Below are 16,984 nucleotides of genomic sequence, written 5' to 3'. Positions count from 1 at the left end.
TGACTGACTGACTGACTGACTGACTGACTGACTGACTGACTGACTGACTGACTGACTGACTGACTGACTGACTGACTGACTGACTGACTGACTGACTGACTGACTGACTGACTGACTGACTGACTGACTGACTGACTGACTGACTGACTGACTGACTGACTGACTGACTGACTGACTGACTGACTGACTGACTGACTGACTGACTGGACTCACTCACTCACTCACTCACTCACTGACCGACCGACCGATTGATTAGTTGATTGGCCAGGATAGACTTTTTTTGTCTATGTGTTTGTTTCTCTATGATATTTTTGGCCGCAATTTAATTTAGCTTTTACAACATATATGAAAATCAACAGATTCGCTATATTGATAAATAGGAATACACTGTAATCTGATTGGTTAACAATGTGGTATCTCATCGTCGGTTGATTTGTCGTTACGCATTCAAAAATTTTTCCTTAATGTCTAATCATCTTGCTTAATGACGTTCAACTATTTTGTTTTTTATTTCATAGTTATCAACTTTATATTTAAATTTATTTTATTTTCTATTGTGTCATTATTCACACGGGATAGATACTTTTAATTTAATTTTTCAGTACTTTTTTTGTCTATAAACATTTAGAACCTATCTTGTAATTGATCATCGATGTTTGGATACCAATTAACTTTTTTGTTGAACGCATTTATAAATAGACACACACACACATGTATTAATCCTTTGAATCTTATCTCTACCGCAAACGATTTCTTCTAATGATTATTGGAGCAGTAAGTGTGTAGTGCACGGGCAGACATCGTATTATGCGCACAAGGCGTAAGATAGTCTTTGAGTTTCGGACCGGTATTCGAACCAGGCAATCGTAAAACATGGTACTTATATCGTTTGAGCTAACTCGCCGACCGAGCATTTATTTATAATTTTGAGTGTGAATGTTTAATGTTTGTTTATATGCTTTTATTATTTTATAAATTTTCCGTGTGAATCTAAGAACAGTCATATTTTTGACTTTGCTGGGCGTGGGTGCCTTCAAGACTTGATGGACACAACCTAAAATCTTTAAAAGATACTACCGAAACGATGAGACTAATGCTCAGGAGATCGAGTACTATTTTAACCTTATATGAAACTACCAGCATAATCTGCTATATCGACGTCACAATCAAAACGGATTTGAATCGCAATGCGTGTTCAGAGGTACATAATAATTCGGTCGATTCAAATTGGTACAGCTATGAAATGTCGAGGTGTTCATTGACAAATTTGCATTTTCGAACTCAGGATACTAAGTACTACATAAATCTGATAAAACTCTACCAGCCTAATTTTTTATATAGCAACGCCACACTGCAAACGAATTTTAACTATGGTGCCCGTTCAGTTATGAATTATCGCGGTCTCCATTATTCAATTATACATTCACGAGCAAGAAACTACCAGCTTGATCTACTGTATAGCAACGTCCGGCAACGCCACATTAAAACGAACTTGAACTATAGTGCGCGTTGAGTACCTACTTTTAAAGGTAATAATTCGGTCAACTCAAGTTACTAGTTATGAAATGTCCGGGTTTTCATTGTCGAATTGTACACTTTCGAACTCAGGAGATCGAATGCTACTTATATCTTACAAGAAACTACCAGCTTAATGTAGCTACTTACATTAATGTTAACTAATCTAGCCTTATAACTGCAAAAATCCGTCATAGCTTTGTTTAACTCGACGTGCATGGCCCTCGGCTTTAAATTTGTTAGAATTTTTTTCGTACATAATATACAACACATTTTAACGATAGATATTTATTTATTCGTCACAAAGTAAACAATTAACAACGTGTCCATCAGCTAAGATAATACATAGGGACTATAAACTGGTCTCTTTTTAACTTTGTTATTTTCCTACCCATACTTTTGGTAACACTATTGATTTTATTATAGCTTCATCTTTTTCTAGGCCTATTAATATCTCTGCTAGCTCTGTTCCTTAATCTGATCACCTCCTTATTGAATCTGTATTTTCTTTAGATTTTCTTCTTTCTAATTTATCTATGTCTATTTCTAAAAGATGCTGGTCTTCTCTTATTTTTTAGATATTTTTCTTCAATCTCTTACTGAAACTATTTTTGATGCTACCTTATTTTCTGATGTTGATGATTCCATGGAGGACAGCGAACTCGAATTAGATAGCTACACTATGTTCCGGAAGGACAGAGATAATTATGGAGGAAGAGGACAGGGTGGTGGAGTACTACTATAAATAAAACACGAATTAACAGCTGTGGAAAGAATTGACTTGAAAAACGACAGATTCCAAGAAAACGTATGGTATGAAATAAGAAACAAAAACGAGATCCTGGTTGTTGAAATTTGCTATCGAACTCCTGATTCTGGTAAAGAAAATGATAAGGGACTCCACGAATTAATCAGAAGAGCTACGAAAGGATCATGCATTATGTTAGGAGATTTCAACTATCATATAAATTGGGAAAAAAAAAAGTAAAACACTTTCAGATGCTTTATTTATGGAATGCATAAATGAAAACTTTTTCACACAACTTGTCCTAGAGCCAACAAGGAAAAATAACGTCCTTGACTTAGTCATCTCTACAGAGGAAGACATGATTGAAGATATACAAGTCGGAGAAAAATTTGGCTCCAGTGATCACAAGATAAAAAGGTTTGAAGCACGATACAACTAATACAAATCAAATCACTTTTATTTAATCAAACAAACAAAAAAGTATGAATGATTAGGAGACTAAAAAAAGAAAATTAATTCTTTTGGGCTCGGCCACCGTGCAACTTAAAATAGCTTGTCAATGATAACTCAACGAGAATAAATTAGAATAAGGATGAAACAAAATTGTCAATAGGAGAAAAATTTATCAATGTTAATGAAATACACACACGCGCGCGCACATACACACACACACACACATATATATATATATATATATATATATATATATATATATACAGTTTTCAAGAAAATCAACCGCGTTAATACAATTATTATGTTTATACATTAATTTTTCAAGTTTTCTAATTAAAATTTTATTATAATTATTTAATTTATTAAGTAAAAAACTAAAATTATTATTGTTCATGTTTATTAATATAAATAATTGCAAAAAGCTTTTTCGATATAAAATATATCATCGTCAGTGTAAAATATTTTTAAATAATAACGAAAATTACCGTTTATAAACAAATGACGTCATACAGTATAACTTAATTTTAAACGCGAAACATTTTTGAAAATATTATTATTGATTATTATATACTATATATTTAACATATTGATAAAATTAACTTTAAATTATTTACATAGATATATATTAGAATTAAACAAAATAAATTAAAATTTTTTTTAATTTTAAAAATTGCTGAAAAAACGACCATAAAGTAAATCAACAAAATAAAAAGTAAAAATCATACCACAATATTCATGTTTCCAAGTTTATATTATTATCATTATTATTATTATTACTATTGTTGTTGTTGTTGTTGCTGCTGCTGCTGTTGTTATTGTTGTTGTTGCTGTTGTTATTGTTGTTGTTGTTATTATTGACAATGATGATGTTGTTGTTGTTAACATTAGTATTGGTGTTGTTGCTGCAATTATTAACATGTTGTTGTCATGGTCGTTGGCATCTCTAACATGGTTAAGTTGTTGGTAGTAATATGGTTGTTGGTGGTGGTGGTGGTAACGTGGTTGTTATTGTTGTTATTGGTGGTGAGAGAATTATTAATTAGTTTAGATAACTGTTTGTGAGTCGGAAGTACTGTTACACTATGTAGCTGAACATTTAATTTTGGATTTTTTATTTCTATTAATATGGCTTCGGCTATCTTTAAGGTGAAAGAATCGGAGTTTTTGTAAAGAACATTTGTGTTATTGTCGAGAATTGAACGTGTTAATGTTGTATTATGTGTTGTCTCTGTATGAGATTTGATCGCACCCTCTCTTTTGTGCATAGTAAGTCGACGAGAAAGTTGAGTGGTGGTCATTCCTATATATGAAGAAGTTTAGTGCACACAGTTACCAATGGGACAGGAAAATTCTTATATAAGATGACTATTTTTCATGATGGAATTGTTGTTGGGTTGACAGTTATTTTAACTTTGCAATTGGGATTGACGGGTTTGATATTGTTGTAAATTAGTTTTCTTAAAATGTTTTCATCTGTTTTATATGAAGTGGACATGATGTTGCGGTAATATAGAATAATATCTTTATCATTATTATTATTGTGGATGCTGTTGGTAGTATTGTTATTGTTATTATTATTGGCGTTATTGTAGTAGGTGTTGTTTTGGTTACTAAAGTTGTTGACTATGATGTTGTGATTAGTATCTGGATTATTGTTGTTATAATTAATTTCATCGTTGTTGTTGTTGACAATGCTTTCGTTATAATTCTTAGCATTATAAATAATATTCTTATAGTGATTATTGTTGTTGTTATCGTTATCAATATTGAGATTACTGTTATTGTTGTTGTTATTAATGATGTTATGGCAATGGAGTTATCATTATCAATAGAAAAATTATTGTTGTTGGTGATAATATTGCTACTGGTAACTCTGTTGTAGTTATTATTATTGTTGTTACTGATATTTCTTAATTTAAATTTAATTACATTGTTAATATCTGATATTTGATAACCATTATTAAAAAGCAATTTTTTAATGCGATTCAATTTTGTATTGATGTCATTTTGAGTAGTTGAGTGTGTTATTGCTCGGTTGACGAAGGCTTTGATAGTGTTCAGTTTATATTTTTTCGTACATTCACTTTGTCCATTAAGACAAATTCCTTTGTTGGTTTCTTTCACATAAACTGAGATGTTGAAATTACGTTCATCATGTTTAACGAGCACATCCAGAAACGGTAATGCTTTTTCTTTCTCTAATTCAATTGTGAATTTAACTTTTGAATGATTAAACGTGGTAACGAGTTCATTGATCATGTCTTGTTCATCATATGCGACAAAAATATCATCAACATATCGAGTGTAAATGTGTGGTTTTAAATGTGGATGTTGTTCAAACGTCTTGTTTTCTAAATGTCCTAAATAAAAATTAGCGAAAAGTACTCCTAGTGGCAAACCCATAGCTATATCATCAATTTGTTTATACATTTTTTCTGTTGGACTTATGAAAATGAAGGGTGCCTCGGTTGTACAAATTTCCAAAAGCGATTTGAGATGAGATTTGGAAATTTTGATGGGGGACATATTTGAATTGTAAACCGTATTGATAATGATGTCAATTGTGTCTTTCATCGGTACGTTTGTAAATAAGGATTCCACATCAAGTGATGCAATATATTTGGCTGATGAATTAGTATTTAAAATTTCGATGAATTCGCGTGAAGATTTCAAGTTGTAATCGTTGGGAACATAAGGAGTCAAGGGTTTACATAGTAATTTGGCTATTGGATATGTTACGGTAGGAATCTGGCTAATGATAGGTCTTAATGGATTGTCAGTTTTATGAGTTTTCACATTACCATAAATGTAACCAGGTTGAAATTCGTCAAAAAGAGGAGGAATTTTATCATTAGGACAATGTCTGTTGATTTGGTGGATGATTTAGTTGAGTTTGACTTTTAGTGATGGTGTAGGATACTGATCCTTATACTGATACTGATTTTATCATTTTAAATATAGTGGTGTCGTTTAATATTGTGTTCAATTTTCCAAAATAATCATCTTTATTTAGAATGACATACATTGACGCTTTATCAGCACGACGTATAACAATATTTTGGTTTTGTTTCAACTGTTTGGCGGCATTTCTTATTTCCTCTGTAATTAATTTGCTATTAAAATTGCCTCTTTGTTTCTTGGATTCAGCTTGTAACTGAATACCAATCGAAGGATTGACGGTAATTAAATTTTTCTTTTCATATTCAATAAAATCGTTCATTAATTTTTCTATTTCGATAATCTTATCTATTTTAATAGGTTTTTTATAAAAATGACAGTTGATGCCTAGATTTAAAAATTCTTTTTCTTTTTCCGTTAAAACGTGATTACTGAGATTTATGAAACGATCAAAATTAGCAATTTTACATACTTCTCCATTATTCATAAGGACATGTTTTTTAATGATATATATATATATATATATATATATATATATATATATATATAAGTTATCTTTTAAAGACAGAATTTTTTGTAATTAAAAAATTTTTCAGTTTATATTTAAAAAGATGCAGAGAGTTACAATCATTAATTTCTTGTGGAATCGTCTCCCATAATCCTAGCCAAGATCTTGCAAAATTTTTACCTACCGCCATATTACTTTATATTACTTTAGTTGTTTTAGATAAATATGTATCCAATTATTTATTTCAACATTAAACTAAAACTTATTTCACTAATTATTCAGTTTCATTTGCATTACAAGTTAACATTTTGCTTTTAATGTAACTCTTCAAATTGTTTATTCATATATTGCTAGGTTTCATTTGGCCTGTTTTAAATCACAACACGTAGCATTTTAGGTACTATTGTATTTTATTTTATATGGTTTACATTTCCATTTATTGCAATATTTGTATCTCACACAAGGCTCTGAAGATGGTGTTTACACCAAAACAACGTTGTTAGCCAGCCAAATTATGTCACTAGTTCTCAACAAATACGATTTACAACAATTCCATATCGTTGAGTGTATTTGCAAATTTTTTTTTATTATTATTCTTTAAAAATCAGGATCTGACAGACGCAGAAACTGTTACAGCATGCAAGGTTGTATTTAGGGGGAGGTTTACGGGTTCAAACCCCCCCCCGAAATTACGAAAATTATAAAAATGAAGTAAAAATTACGTGTGTAATTTAAAAATATTTATATTTAATGAAGTTTTTGTATGTGCTTATGATTTCCATTTTTTATATAAAATCAATCACATGCGTTTTATACAGTTCAAATCCATTTCCAATGACACAAATAAACAAATCACACGATCATTACGAATGTTTGTGCACTTAATCCGTCAACATATGTAGGTTGCCCGAAATATGAATCGAACTCACGACTTTCACAGGACGAGGCGATGTTTTATACCAAAGATATTCTATAAAGAAGTTATTAAATATAATTTTTTATACTTTGTTTAAAAAAAAGCGCGGTTTCCTTCCATTGTAATACTAGGTAAGGTACTCAAACAAATTAAAGCTATAAAATATTTTTAATTAATTTAAAGAAAAAGAATGTTAAAGCAAAGTAATTTGATGAAATTTTTTAAGAACAATAATAAAAATATTGACGATAATATTAGTTTTTGTGGCAATGAAAAGGAAGAAAATCGTAAAAGAAAACAATTAGGTTAGTTAGTTCAGTTATGAAGTAGTAAATCTTTTTCTTTCATTGTCTAATTAGTTTCGCTAATAAATTTAATACAAATACAAGTATTTAGTTTTAAAATGAACAACTTTTACGCTATATTAAACATTTTTTAACAATTAATTTAATATATTTTTTCATAAATGAACATTTTAGATATTAAAACGTAATTAAAACTGAAAACAGGTGCAAATGTAGATGAAGCAGTCTTGGATGATCCCCAGCCTTCAGGTTCAGTTCAAACTGCAACCAATCTCCATGATATAGGTAATTATGTAGGAAATTCAATGACGGATCAAGAAAAAGAAATTGTGTTAAAGTCATTGGGACGCCTCCTAAAACCTACCAATTCCCTGTTGAGCCTAAACGGCGTCTTAAATTTCAAATGCGTTGGCTTGAACGATTTTCTTGGCTTTCATATTCTGACAAAAAAGAGGGAGCGTTTTGTAAATTTTGTGTTATATTTGGTAGGGAACATGTGGGAAAAGGTGCTAACCAAAAAGTTGGGTTTTTGGTAACAGTATCTTTTAATAGGTGGAAAGATGCCATTGAACAGTTTGAAGCACATGCAAACATTGAATACCACAAAACGTCAGTGATAATGGCTGAAAACTTTCTTTCTGTGGTTGAAGGGAGACAAAAATTCTCTTAATCTAGCTCTTTCAAAATCTTGTAATGTCCCTACAATAAGAAATAATTTGGGAACAATAAAAGAAGTGGTTGTATTTTTAAACTCATCACCAAAGCGTACACAGATTTTGGAGAACAAAATTTTCGAAGTTTTTAATCAAACAAAAGAAATTAATAACTGTGTGAAACACGATGGGTAGAAAGACATGAGTCTGTGATGACTTCAAACAACTATATGTAGCCAAAGTTCACGCTTTGGAAGAGTTGGAATTATCGTCTACTCGTGAAACATCAACAACAGCACATCAGTTATTATGTACCGTTACGAAAGGTTCGTTTGTGCTAGCAATGAATGTTGCAAATGAGATATTTTCCTATACTATATCTCTTTCTAAAACGTTGCAAAAAGTGGATTGTGATTTAGCTGAATGCTGTACCGCTGTAAAGTTAGTACTTGACAAATTTCATGAAATGCGTTTGAATGCAGAAGAAAATTTCAAGAGTTTGTTCTTGGTTTCCCAAGAAATGCTTCACTCTGTAAATGGCGAAGTCATTACTTTACCAAGAGTAACATCAATACAAACTACTCTTGACAATACTCCAGCAAAAACCACTGAAAAATATTATAAACGAGTGATGTTCTTATCAGTTCTTATCTGATCTTTTTTAGATCATATCTGCACACAACTAGAAGAAAGATTTATCACCCATGCTGATCTGATATCTTCTTTACAAGTGTTTTTGCCTAATAAATGTTTAAATTCAAAATAACAGTGTGCTACGGATGAAATTCCAATCATGAAATATGTCAAAAAAATGTGGAAACTTTTATAGCTCAATACTGCCTGATGCAGATGTCTTAGTATTTGAATTTTTATTATGGCAAAAAAAAATGTTAGAAAATAACATAACCTCCAGAACACCCATCAATCACTCGCACAAGTCAATTAAAAATATTAGGCATCACATTCACATACACACTCAATATACACACAACCTGGATCTTCGAAACTGTCGCGGACAATCTTACGACAACGCTTCAAGCATGGCTGGCAAGTATTCAGGACTTCAGGCGCGAATCAAGGAAATCAATCATCAAGTTTCATTTATACCATGCTCAGCTCACTCACTTAACCTTGTTGGCACAAATGCAGCTGAATCCTGTGCAGAAGCTTGCAATTTTTTTTGGTTGATCCAACATGTTTACAACTTTTTCAGTGCTTCTACTGCCAGGTGGGAAGTTCTCCAAAACCACACACAGCAGAAATCTAGTTCACTTAATTTGAAAAGTCTCTCCACTACCCGGTGGTCTGCTCGCGACGACGCAGTTAGAGCATTGAAATATGGATGGAATCAGGTTATTGAATCACTACAATTTTAAGAAAAGGATTCAAACCAGAAACTCGTGCTGAGGCTAGAGGAATAATTTCTAATTTGAGTTTTCTTGAAACCGGAATTATGGTAGAATTATGGGGTTTTGTTTTAGAATGTCTGAACAAGTCTAACGTCAAACTTCAAAAAGTAGACATTGATCTATCGACTGTAATCGAAATTTACGACTCACTTTTAACGTTGTTCGAATCACTAAGAGAAAGATTTGAGGATTATGAAAAAAAAAGAAAAAGTCCTGTCTTTAGTTGATGACTTAAGAAAACGGCCATTAAGAAAACGGAAGCGGCATTACGACGAATCAGTTGACAATGAAACCGAATTTACCACTCGAGAACATTTTCGTGTAAACATATTTTTGGTAATTGTGGATAACTTAAATTCTGAAATAAATAAGAGACGAAACGCTTATGTAGAAATTAATGAAAATTTCAAAGCAGTTGTACAGTTCAAAACATTGTCAATGGGTGAGTTAGAGATTGCAGCGGATGGATTAAGATCTTTATTTCCAAACGATCTAGACGACACCTTAAATACTGAACTGTTGCATTTAAAGTCTCATTTGGCTACCTTAGACCAAAATGCAGTTCCACACACTCCAACTGATTTGTGTAAATGGATAAGATTAAATGACTTGCAGTGTGTATATCCAAATGTAGTCATTGCACTTCGGATGTACACTTGTACTCCTGCTACAAACTGTTCGGCCGAGCCATCTTTTTCTTGTTTAAAGCGCGTTAAAACTATTTGCTTTCTACAATGTCCGAAGAAAGGTTAAATTATCTTGCAATTCAATGCATCAAAAAAACAATTTTGCAAGATTTAGACATTAATTTCGTTATTGATGAATTTGCGCGCAGGAAATAACAGGTCGTAAAGTTTTGAAATAACTTTTATAAACTGCAATGAAAGAAAATTTATTTTTTAAAATTGATAATATAACATTACATGAATATTATTAAAGAAAGTACTTAATAAAAATGTTTTACAAATATTGCGTTTATATGAATTTAATTTCTAAATTTATTATAAAATTTAAAATTGGGGCGGCAAACCACGAGTGCCTCTAGGCTGCAAAAAGGTTAATCCGCCACTGCTTTTACGGGTTGGTGAAATTACTACTGGTATTGCTGAGGATGAATTAGTGCTAAGTAGATGGGTCGGGGGTGTTGATGTTGAAGTTGTTGTAGAGTGCTGTAGCGATTGAGGAAAATCGGAGAGGTGTTGATGTTGGTGATGATCTGGGTTCCAAATTTTATTGAGGAAAAGTTTTTCTTAGCGGTCTTTTGATAGCGAATTTTTTGGGTAGAAAATTTAGCAATTGTTGAAGTGTAGTGGATCATTCGATTGAGGATGTGAGCAATAATTAGTAACGAGTGGATAAAAGTAAAAACGGATGAAAAAAATTTATAAATTAGAAAACTAGAAACTTAATTGAAAAAATTGAAATTAGCTGAAAATAAAGTGAAATTGTTATTTAAATTAAATTAAAAAACCGTTGAAATTTGAAATTAAAATCGGTTACTATGACGACTATGATAAAAAAATTTTATCAAATTTTTATTAAAAATTTGTTGAATTCATAATAAAATGTAAAACGAACTGTAATACAGCAACGAAATCTTTCGCAAATTTTAAAAACGTTGTCAGAAAAAATTAATCATTGTTTTATAAACGAAAATGCGCAAAAACTTTAGTTTATAACGGAAAATTTAGTTATTGAAAACCGACAACATGATGTCGAGTAAACCATAGACATCGCAAAACGGCAAAAGGGATCCATTAACATAAACGATAAAATTATTGCAGATAGATCTATTTTGACGTTAAACCGTCATCGTCAGTGCATTATTTATTAATTTATTAATTAGTATTATTATAGTTTTAATATTATTAAAAATATATAAAAATAAATTAAAAAAAGAAATATATAAAAAAATATATATAAAATAAAGAAGATAAAGATAAATATATATATATATATATATATATATATATATATATATATATATATATATATATATATATATATATATATGTTGGTAATAGACCATAATTTTTACAATATTCTATAAATTCTACCGAATGTTTGGCGTTAATATGTTTGTAGTTCGTTTAATAATTTATAATTTATAAATAATTATAAATAATTTATAAATAATTTATAGTTTAATATATACATAAGATAAAATATATATGATTCTTGCATTATAAAAACCATCTCCGGAGGTTGTAGGGGGTAATTAGCATATTGCGGCGTTAATATGTTTGTAGTTCGTTTAATAATTTATAATTTATAAATAATTATAAATAATTTATAAATAATTTATAGTTTAATATATACATAAGATAAAATATATATGATTCTTGCATTATAAAAACCATCTCCGGAGGTTGTAGGGGGTAATTAGCATATTGCGGCTTAAGCTGAATAAGCACATCTTTGTTTAAGGGTGATTAACATCTTTCTGTTAAGGGGTTATTAGCCTATGTGCTGCTAAGGGTTAATTAGCATATAATGTATATGCTTCATTACACGGAATCAATCATTGATACACTGCCTTCTAGTTTGCTTGCCTATCCAAAGATATAAATAATTTACCATAGATAAACATTTACCGCGTGTTTATCAGCGTTGTCTTGGTTATCCGCGAGTTGATTGGTCTCTAATTTCTTGTGAGTTGTTTAGGTTTCAACTGTTTTTATTCGTCGAAATGTTACTGGAAGTTGATTTAATTTTAATCAAAATGATAATTTAAGATATAACATTTTAAAAAAATTTTTTCATGTTGTTGTAGTGCTTTAGCTATTAAAAACGTACAGTTACACAGTAGTACACACACTACAGCTGACTGACAAATTTTCTAAGGAAGACTAACAAATTGGATAAAGAAATGAATCGTATGATTATTTTTAGTTAAAAAAGCAGTAAAATCATTTTTTAATGGCTTTTAATGTTTAAACAGCATATGTAAGATTCTTATAATACGACAAAACAACTATCAACGGATCCGCCAACTGGATATTATTTGTAGAATTGGATTTATAAATTTCATATTTAAGATTTTAGATCATTCCATTTGTTTAGGTAGTCGTTGGGTCCTTGTCGAATTGTACCAGCGATAAAGGTGTCGATTCAGTGGGTCACAAAGTTCGTTTTTTCTTAATCGTCGTCTCCTATTAAAAATACGTTTGGGAACGCCGCCAACAATGCTTCCGCTTCTTTGGGATCTTCTACGTGTAGAGCTGATTGTTTCGCCAAGTCATTTATAGTTCTACGGGAAACACACGTAACCGCTGGTCTTTTTTTCATCCTGATCTATCTTAAAAAATCGACACCCATTATGCATTCATTCATTATATCCGCTATGAGGAATGACGCTTCGAATGCCAAGTCTTCCACAAAAATTATCCGGTTAACTTCCCCATAAATAGATATTGTTCCTCCAGTGGCTGTCCGTGGACTTTTTAAGTTGTGAATGTGGAAATAGGTCGCTTCTTAGGATAGATCTTGTGGCTCCTGTGTCTAAGGATACTTTTTGACACAAACACTCCTTGTGTAAAGGCGTACTTTTATATCAATTTTGACGCTTGTTTTGCAGCTTTAAACGTAAGGCCATACGCGATGGCATCTTAGAGGGTGTGCTTATAAACTAGCAAAAAATTTAGGCAAAGCTCTGGATCCCGGAGGAAATTAATATACGTTTTCAGCGCAGTTTTGTTTTTATGCTCCTGGTCTGACGATGGATACGTTAATCATCAGTTGTTTTATATCTTGGCTAGCTGTTGAATTCCTTCTCCCGGCCGTTCTGTTTCTGAGCTGAGTCTTATATACCAGCTTCATGTGCTCTTTCCCATACCGCAATTTTAACGTTGTGAAGTTGAATTGTTTCTTCGCAAAAATTGTTTGCAGTACTTTCGCTACGGGACCTCGCAGGATTAGTACCAGCGCTAATGCCCAGTCTTTCTCGTTCCACTTATTGCTGATTGTTGCTGCCTCAAATTGAGTTTTGTAAATGTTCGATGATGTTTCTTCGTCAACTACATGTGCATTTAACATTCTTGCAGCAAAGTGGTTTACGGTGGCTATTTTCATGTCTTGCACTTGTTGTTTCATTTTTTTAATTTTATAACCTACTTTCGGTTTTAAATCGTCAATCATTTGATCATTTATTATCGATTGTCGTTCTATTTCCGGTGATTTTCTATACATCCGCTTTTTTAAATCTCTTGTTTAGTCCAACTGTTTTTCTATTTTTGTCTCAATGTTTTTTCAAATCGATTGCTTGTAGTTTCATTTTGGTTGCCCGTTAATCAATTTTTTCCATGAAATCCGGAAAATCAAAATTATCTGGATTGTTACTTTCAATTATCACAGCGTCATTTAGGGTTTATCAAAACTGTCTTCACTCCTTTAGAGTCGAGGTTTTGTTTCAGCAGCTCTTTCCTCAAATTTATCGAGTTCTTTTTGTGCCGGCATTCTTTATTACATAAAGTTTTAATTTATCCAAAATCCACTTCTGAAACAAGTGTTTTAACTTGGACTATTGTCAGATTATTCAATCTACCGTAGGTTCACTGATTTTTTAGATACGTCGACCAGTACGAGTACATAACGTACACCATCACTCACCACGACCAATGTCGCATTATTGTGAACACCCGACTTGTTTTAAACGAAACTCGTTTCGTTCCTTATGGGAGTCATCAGCAGCCCAAGTTAAAGCAACAGCTTTCTTATCATATTTTATAGGCTATTGTATAAATTGTAGTTTGTCTTTTTAAATTTCCTTACTAGAATTTTCTAAAAATTGTCCAATTCATCATGCAGATAGGCTTTATTTTGCTTTTCACATCTTCAGTGTAGGTTTGGTTTATATAATTTCTTTAAACAAAGTAATTTATTGTTATTATTATTATTATTATTATAAGAAGAAGAAAGGCTTGGACAAAGCCCCTCGCCCAAAACTGAAATAACATAACAAAAATAAATCAGAACGAATTCCAATAAAAATTAAAGAGTCAATGTTTAAGACAATTATCATTGTTTGAAAAAAATGCAAATTCCGAACATTGATTATTACAGGTACGTGGTACGTACATTTGCAAATAATTTATAATAAACATCAGGCACAAGACAAACTAAAATTAAAATATAGAATATTTTGCGTCACCATAAAATAAGTCTAGTTTAGTTTTAAAAATAGCCAATGACGGAGCATTAACAATATACTCTGGCAATGCATTCCATGGGCTAACAACTCGATTCGAGAAAAAATATTTCCTGCAATCTTTTCTGGCCAGTTGAGTACACTTTCTGAGTTGATGATTCCAGGTGTTGACATCGCATATTGGCGTTAGTGCAATTGGTCTGTAATTGGTTGCCAAATTTTTATTACCTTTTTTATGTAATGGTACCACCAGAGCTGTCTTCCAATTCCTTGGAATATCACCCGTATTTAATGACCAATTAAACAGCTGAACAAGTAACTTGGATAACATATCTCTTGATTCAAACAAAATCTTGGGATGAACCCCGTCAGGACCAGTGACTTGTTTCGATTGATTTTTTTAAGTTTATCATTTACCATCATCTCATTAATAATCAACTCCTGCATACCACCTTCAGGAAGCAAAGGGCCATTAAAAGTACCATCATCTGTAAATTGCAAATCTTTTACAAAAACAATCTGCTAAAATTTCAGCTCTTTCTTTGTCATCCGAAACCAGCATGCCATCATGCAGCAAAGAACAAATCCCATCCTTGATAATCGTAACATTTCTCACTTGTTTCCAAAACAATTTGGGGTTTGATTTGAAACCCTTTGCAATTTCGTTCAAGCGTTGTTTATGTAAATCTTTTGTTATCTTTCTTATCCTGTTTCTCAACGACCTGAACAAATCCCAACAATTGCAGCCAAATCTGTAAATTTGTTTCCATGAGACATGTTTTAGATTTATTAACAAACGTAGTTCCGGAGTCATTTTAAACGTACGCTTTTTACAGATTTTTCTTAATGGGACGTACTTTGCAGTTAAACCAAGAATTGAATTCCTAAACGAGGTCCAAAGCGCTTCAACCGACGATCCAGGATGCAAATCAAGTAATGCGGGCAGAGCATTATTAAAGTCGACATTTAAATTATAATAATCTCCACTATTGTAACAGAATTTTTTAATATCCAAATGTTTTACCGCATTGAAGCCACATACCTTCATAGAAAGAACAGAGTGGTCACCCGCTCCCACTGATGCCAAACAGGATATGTTTTTGATGATAACTACATCAGTGATTACCAAGTCCAAAATGTGGGGCTGCTGTGTACCACGAGCTCTGGTGGGTTGATCAATATGCTGTCTCAAAAAATTATCATTGATGAAATTTAAAAACATATTATCTATTCCTGCAGGTGAGCCTGTTGAACCTTGAAAACCCCAATTGATATCCGGTAAATTAAAATCACCAAGTATAAAATGAAAACCAGGCAACTTTAAAAATTCATCAAGCAACTGTAATAATAAAATATTGTTTAAGTCAGAGCTTCCAGGACTACGATACAGAGACAGAACATTTAATTTTATTAGTTTTGAAGACAGCTGAACACAGATATATTTGTGAAATGATGATGATAAAATTAATTCAGTGATGGGAAGATCATTACAGAAATAAACCAGCAAACCCCGACTATCCTTGACAGCAAAACCTTTTGAAATTACCTAGTATCCATTTAATTGAAACTCAGATAGACTTGGTGGGATCTTGTAATATTTAGGATTAACTTCATTTCAAAAAATTAACTTGGGAGCACTTCTGCAAGAATCTAATAAAAACTTTAATTCCACAAATTTGTTTTTCAAAGTATCCACATTTGCATACAAAATCATAAAATCATTGATTACTGTTGAGTTACTACTTGACGCGTTCCTAACTGAAAATTTTTCTTTCTACGAGCCACAGCATAAAAATCACCTGGATGGCCCTTTATAAAAAAACAAATTTGTTGATGTCTTCTGTTGAAGATATACTATTCTTTTTTTCAGATATTAATTTCTTGCATTTTTCTCTATCCTCTCTAATCAGGTCATGGGAAATTATAACTTTTTTGAAAGATGTATTATCTTTTAACTTGAAGCAACTTTCCAATATTTGGTTCTTAATAGAATAGCCGCTCAACTTAATTAAGAGTGGCCTAGGTTTTTGTTTTTCTCCAGTTAATTTACCCTCTATCTCCTATCTCCTTACTAATATCAGTTTCAGGTAGCAAAGCCTTAAAAAGGCCAGACATTATCTCCTTATCTTTTGCTTTCGAGAAATGATTGTTTTTCACAAGATTGAAGACAATGATGTTATTTTTTCTTGCATTCCTTTCATTACAAATGTTAATTTTTGAATCAGTGGAAGCAACTGAACTGGCAACTGACTTAATGTCATTTGCCATTAAATCAACTTTTTTTGCAAAAAGATCAGACCATTTTTTAACATGCTCCACCTTAGCAAATTCACTTGAAGAAGATTTTTTAATAGTTCCAACCTCATTACTCAAACGTTTTAAATCCTCAAGCTGAACATTTATCTGGGCTTCTTTCATCTGAATCTCCTCCAT

The 16,984-nt window shown here is 31.7% G+C and overlaps 5 protein-coding genes across 5 annotated transcripts; 3 read left to right on the top strand and 2 right to left on the bottom strand.

Moving 5' to 3' along the window:
• Positions 1–2,068: 2,068 nt before the first annotated feature.
• HELRODRAFT_158582 (hypothetical protein) lies at positions 2,069–2,702 on the top strand (the record flags this gene model as incomplete). The annotated part of the gene is made up of 2 exons (XM_009010609.1): positions 2,069–2,240; positions 2,569–2,702. The coding sequence occupies 2 exons, from the start codon at positions 2,069–2,071 to the stop codon at positions 2,700–2,702; spliced, it is 306 nt and encodes a 101-aa protein (XP_009008857.1).
• Positions 2,703–7,228: 4,526 nt separating this feature from the next.
• Positions 7,229–7,879, top strand: HELRODRAFT_158581 (hypothetical protein; the record flags this gene model as incomplete). Its single annotated transcript, XM_009010608.1, has 2 exons — positions 7,229–7,343; positions 7,548–7,879. The coding sequence occupies 2 exons, from the start codon at positions 7,229–7,231 to the stop codon at positions 7,877–7,879; spliced, it is 447 nt and encodes a 148-aa protein (XP_009008856.1).
• Positions 7,880–8,339: 460 nt separating this feature from the next.
• Positions 8,340–10,158, top strand: HELRODRAFT_158580 (hypothetical protein; the record flags this gene model as incomplete). The annotated part of the gene is made up of 3 exons (XM_009010607.1): positions 8,340–8,437; positions 9,210–9,348; positions 9,583–10,158. The coding sequence occupies 3 exons, from the start codon at positions 8,340–8,342 to the stop codon at positions 10,156–10,158; spliced, it is 813 nt and encodes a 270-aa protein (XP_009008855.1).
• A 2,946-nt stretch (positions 10,159–13,104) lies between these two features.
• On the bottom strand, positions 13,105–13,497 carry HELRODRAFT_158579 (hypothetical protein; the record flags this gene model as incomplete). The annotated part of the gene is made up of 1 exon (XM_009010606.1): positions 13,105–13,497. One exon carries the CDS (start codon positions 13,495–13,497, stop codon positions 13,105–13,107), a length of 393 nt encoding a protein of 130 aa, XP_009008854.1.
• Positions 13,498–15,228: 1,731 nt separating this feature from the next.
• Positions 15,229–16,984, bottom strand: HELRODRAFT_158578 (hypothetical protein; the record flags this gene model as incomplete). The annotated part of the gene is made up of 3 exons (XM_009010605.1): positions 15,229–15,303; positions 15,594–15,714; positions 16,602–16,984. The coding sequence occupies 3 exons, from the start codon at positions 16,982–16,984 to the stop codon at positions 15,229–15,231; spliced, it is 579 nt and encodes a 192-aa protein (XP_009008853.1).

Source organism: Helobdella robusta (genome assembly GCF_000326865.2).
Source record: "Helobdella robusta unplaced genomic scaffold HELROscaffold_1, whole genome shotgun sequence".
NCBI classification, from domain to species: Eukaryota; Metazoa; Annelida; class Clitellata; order Rhynchobdellida; family Glossiphoniidae; genus Helobdella; species Helobdella robusta.
Note: the sequence above shows the minus strand (reverse complement) of the source record. Positions and strands in the feature narration are given on the sequence as shown.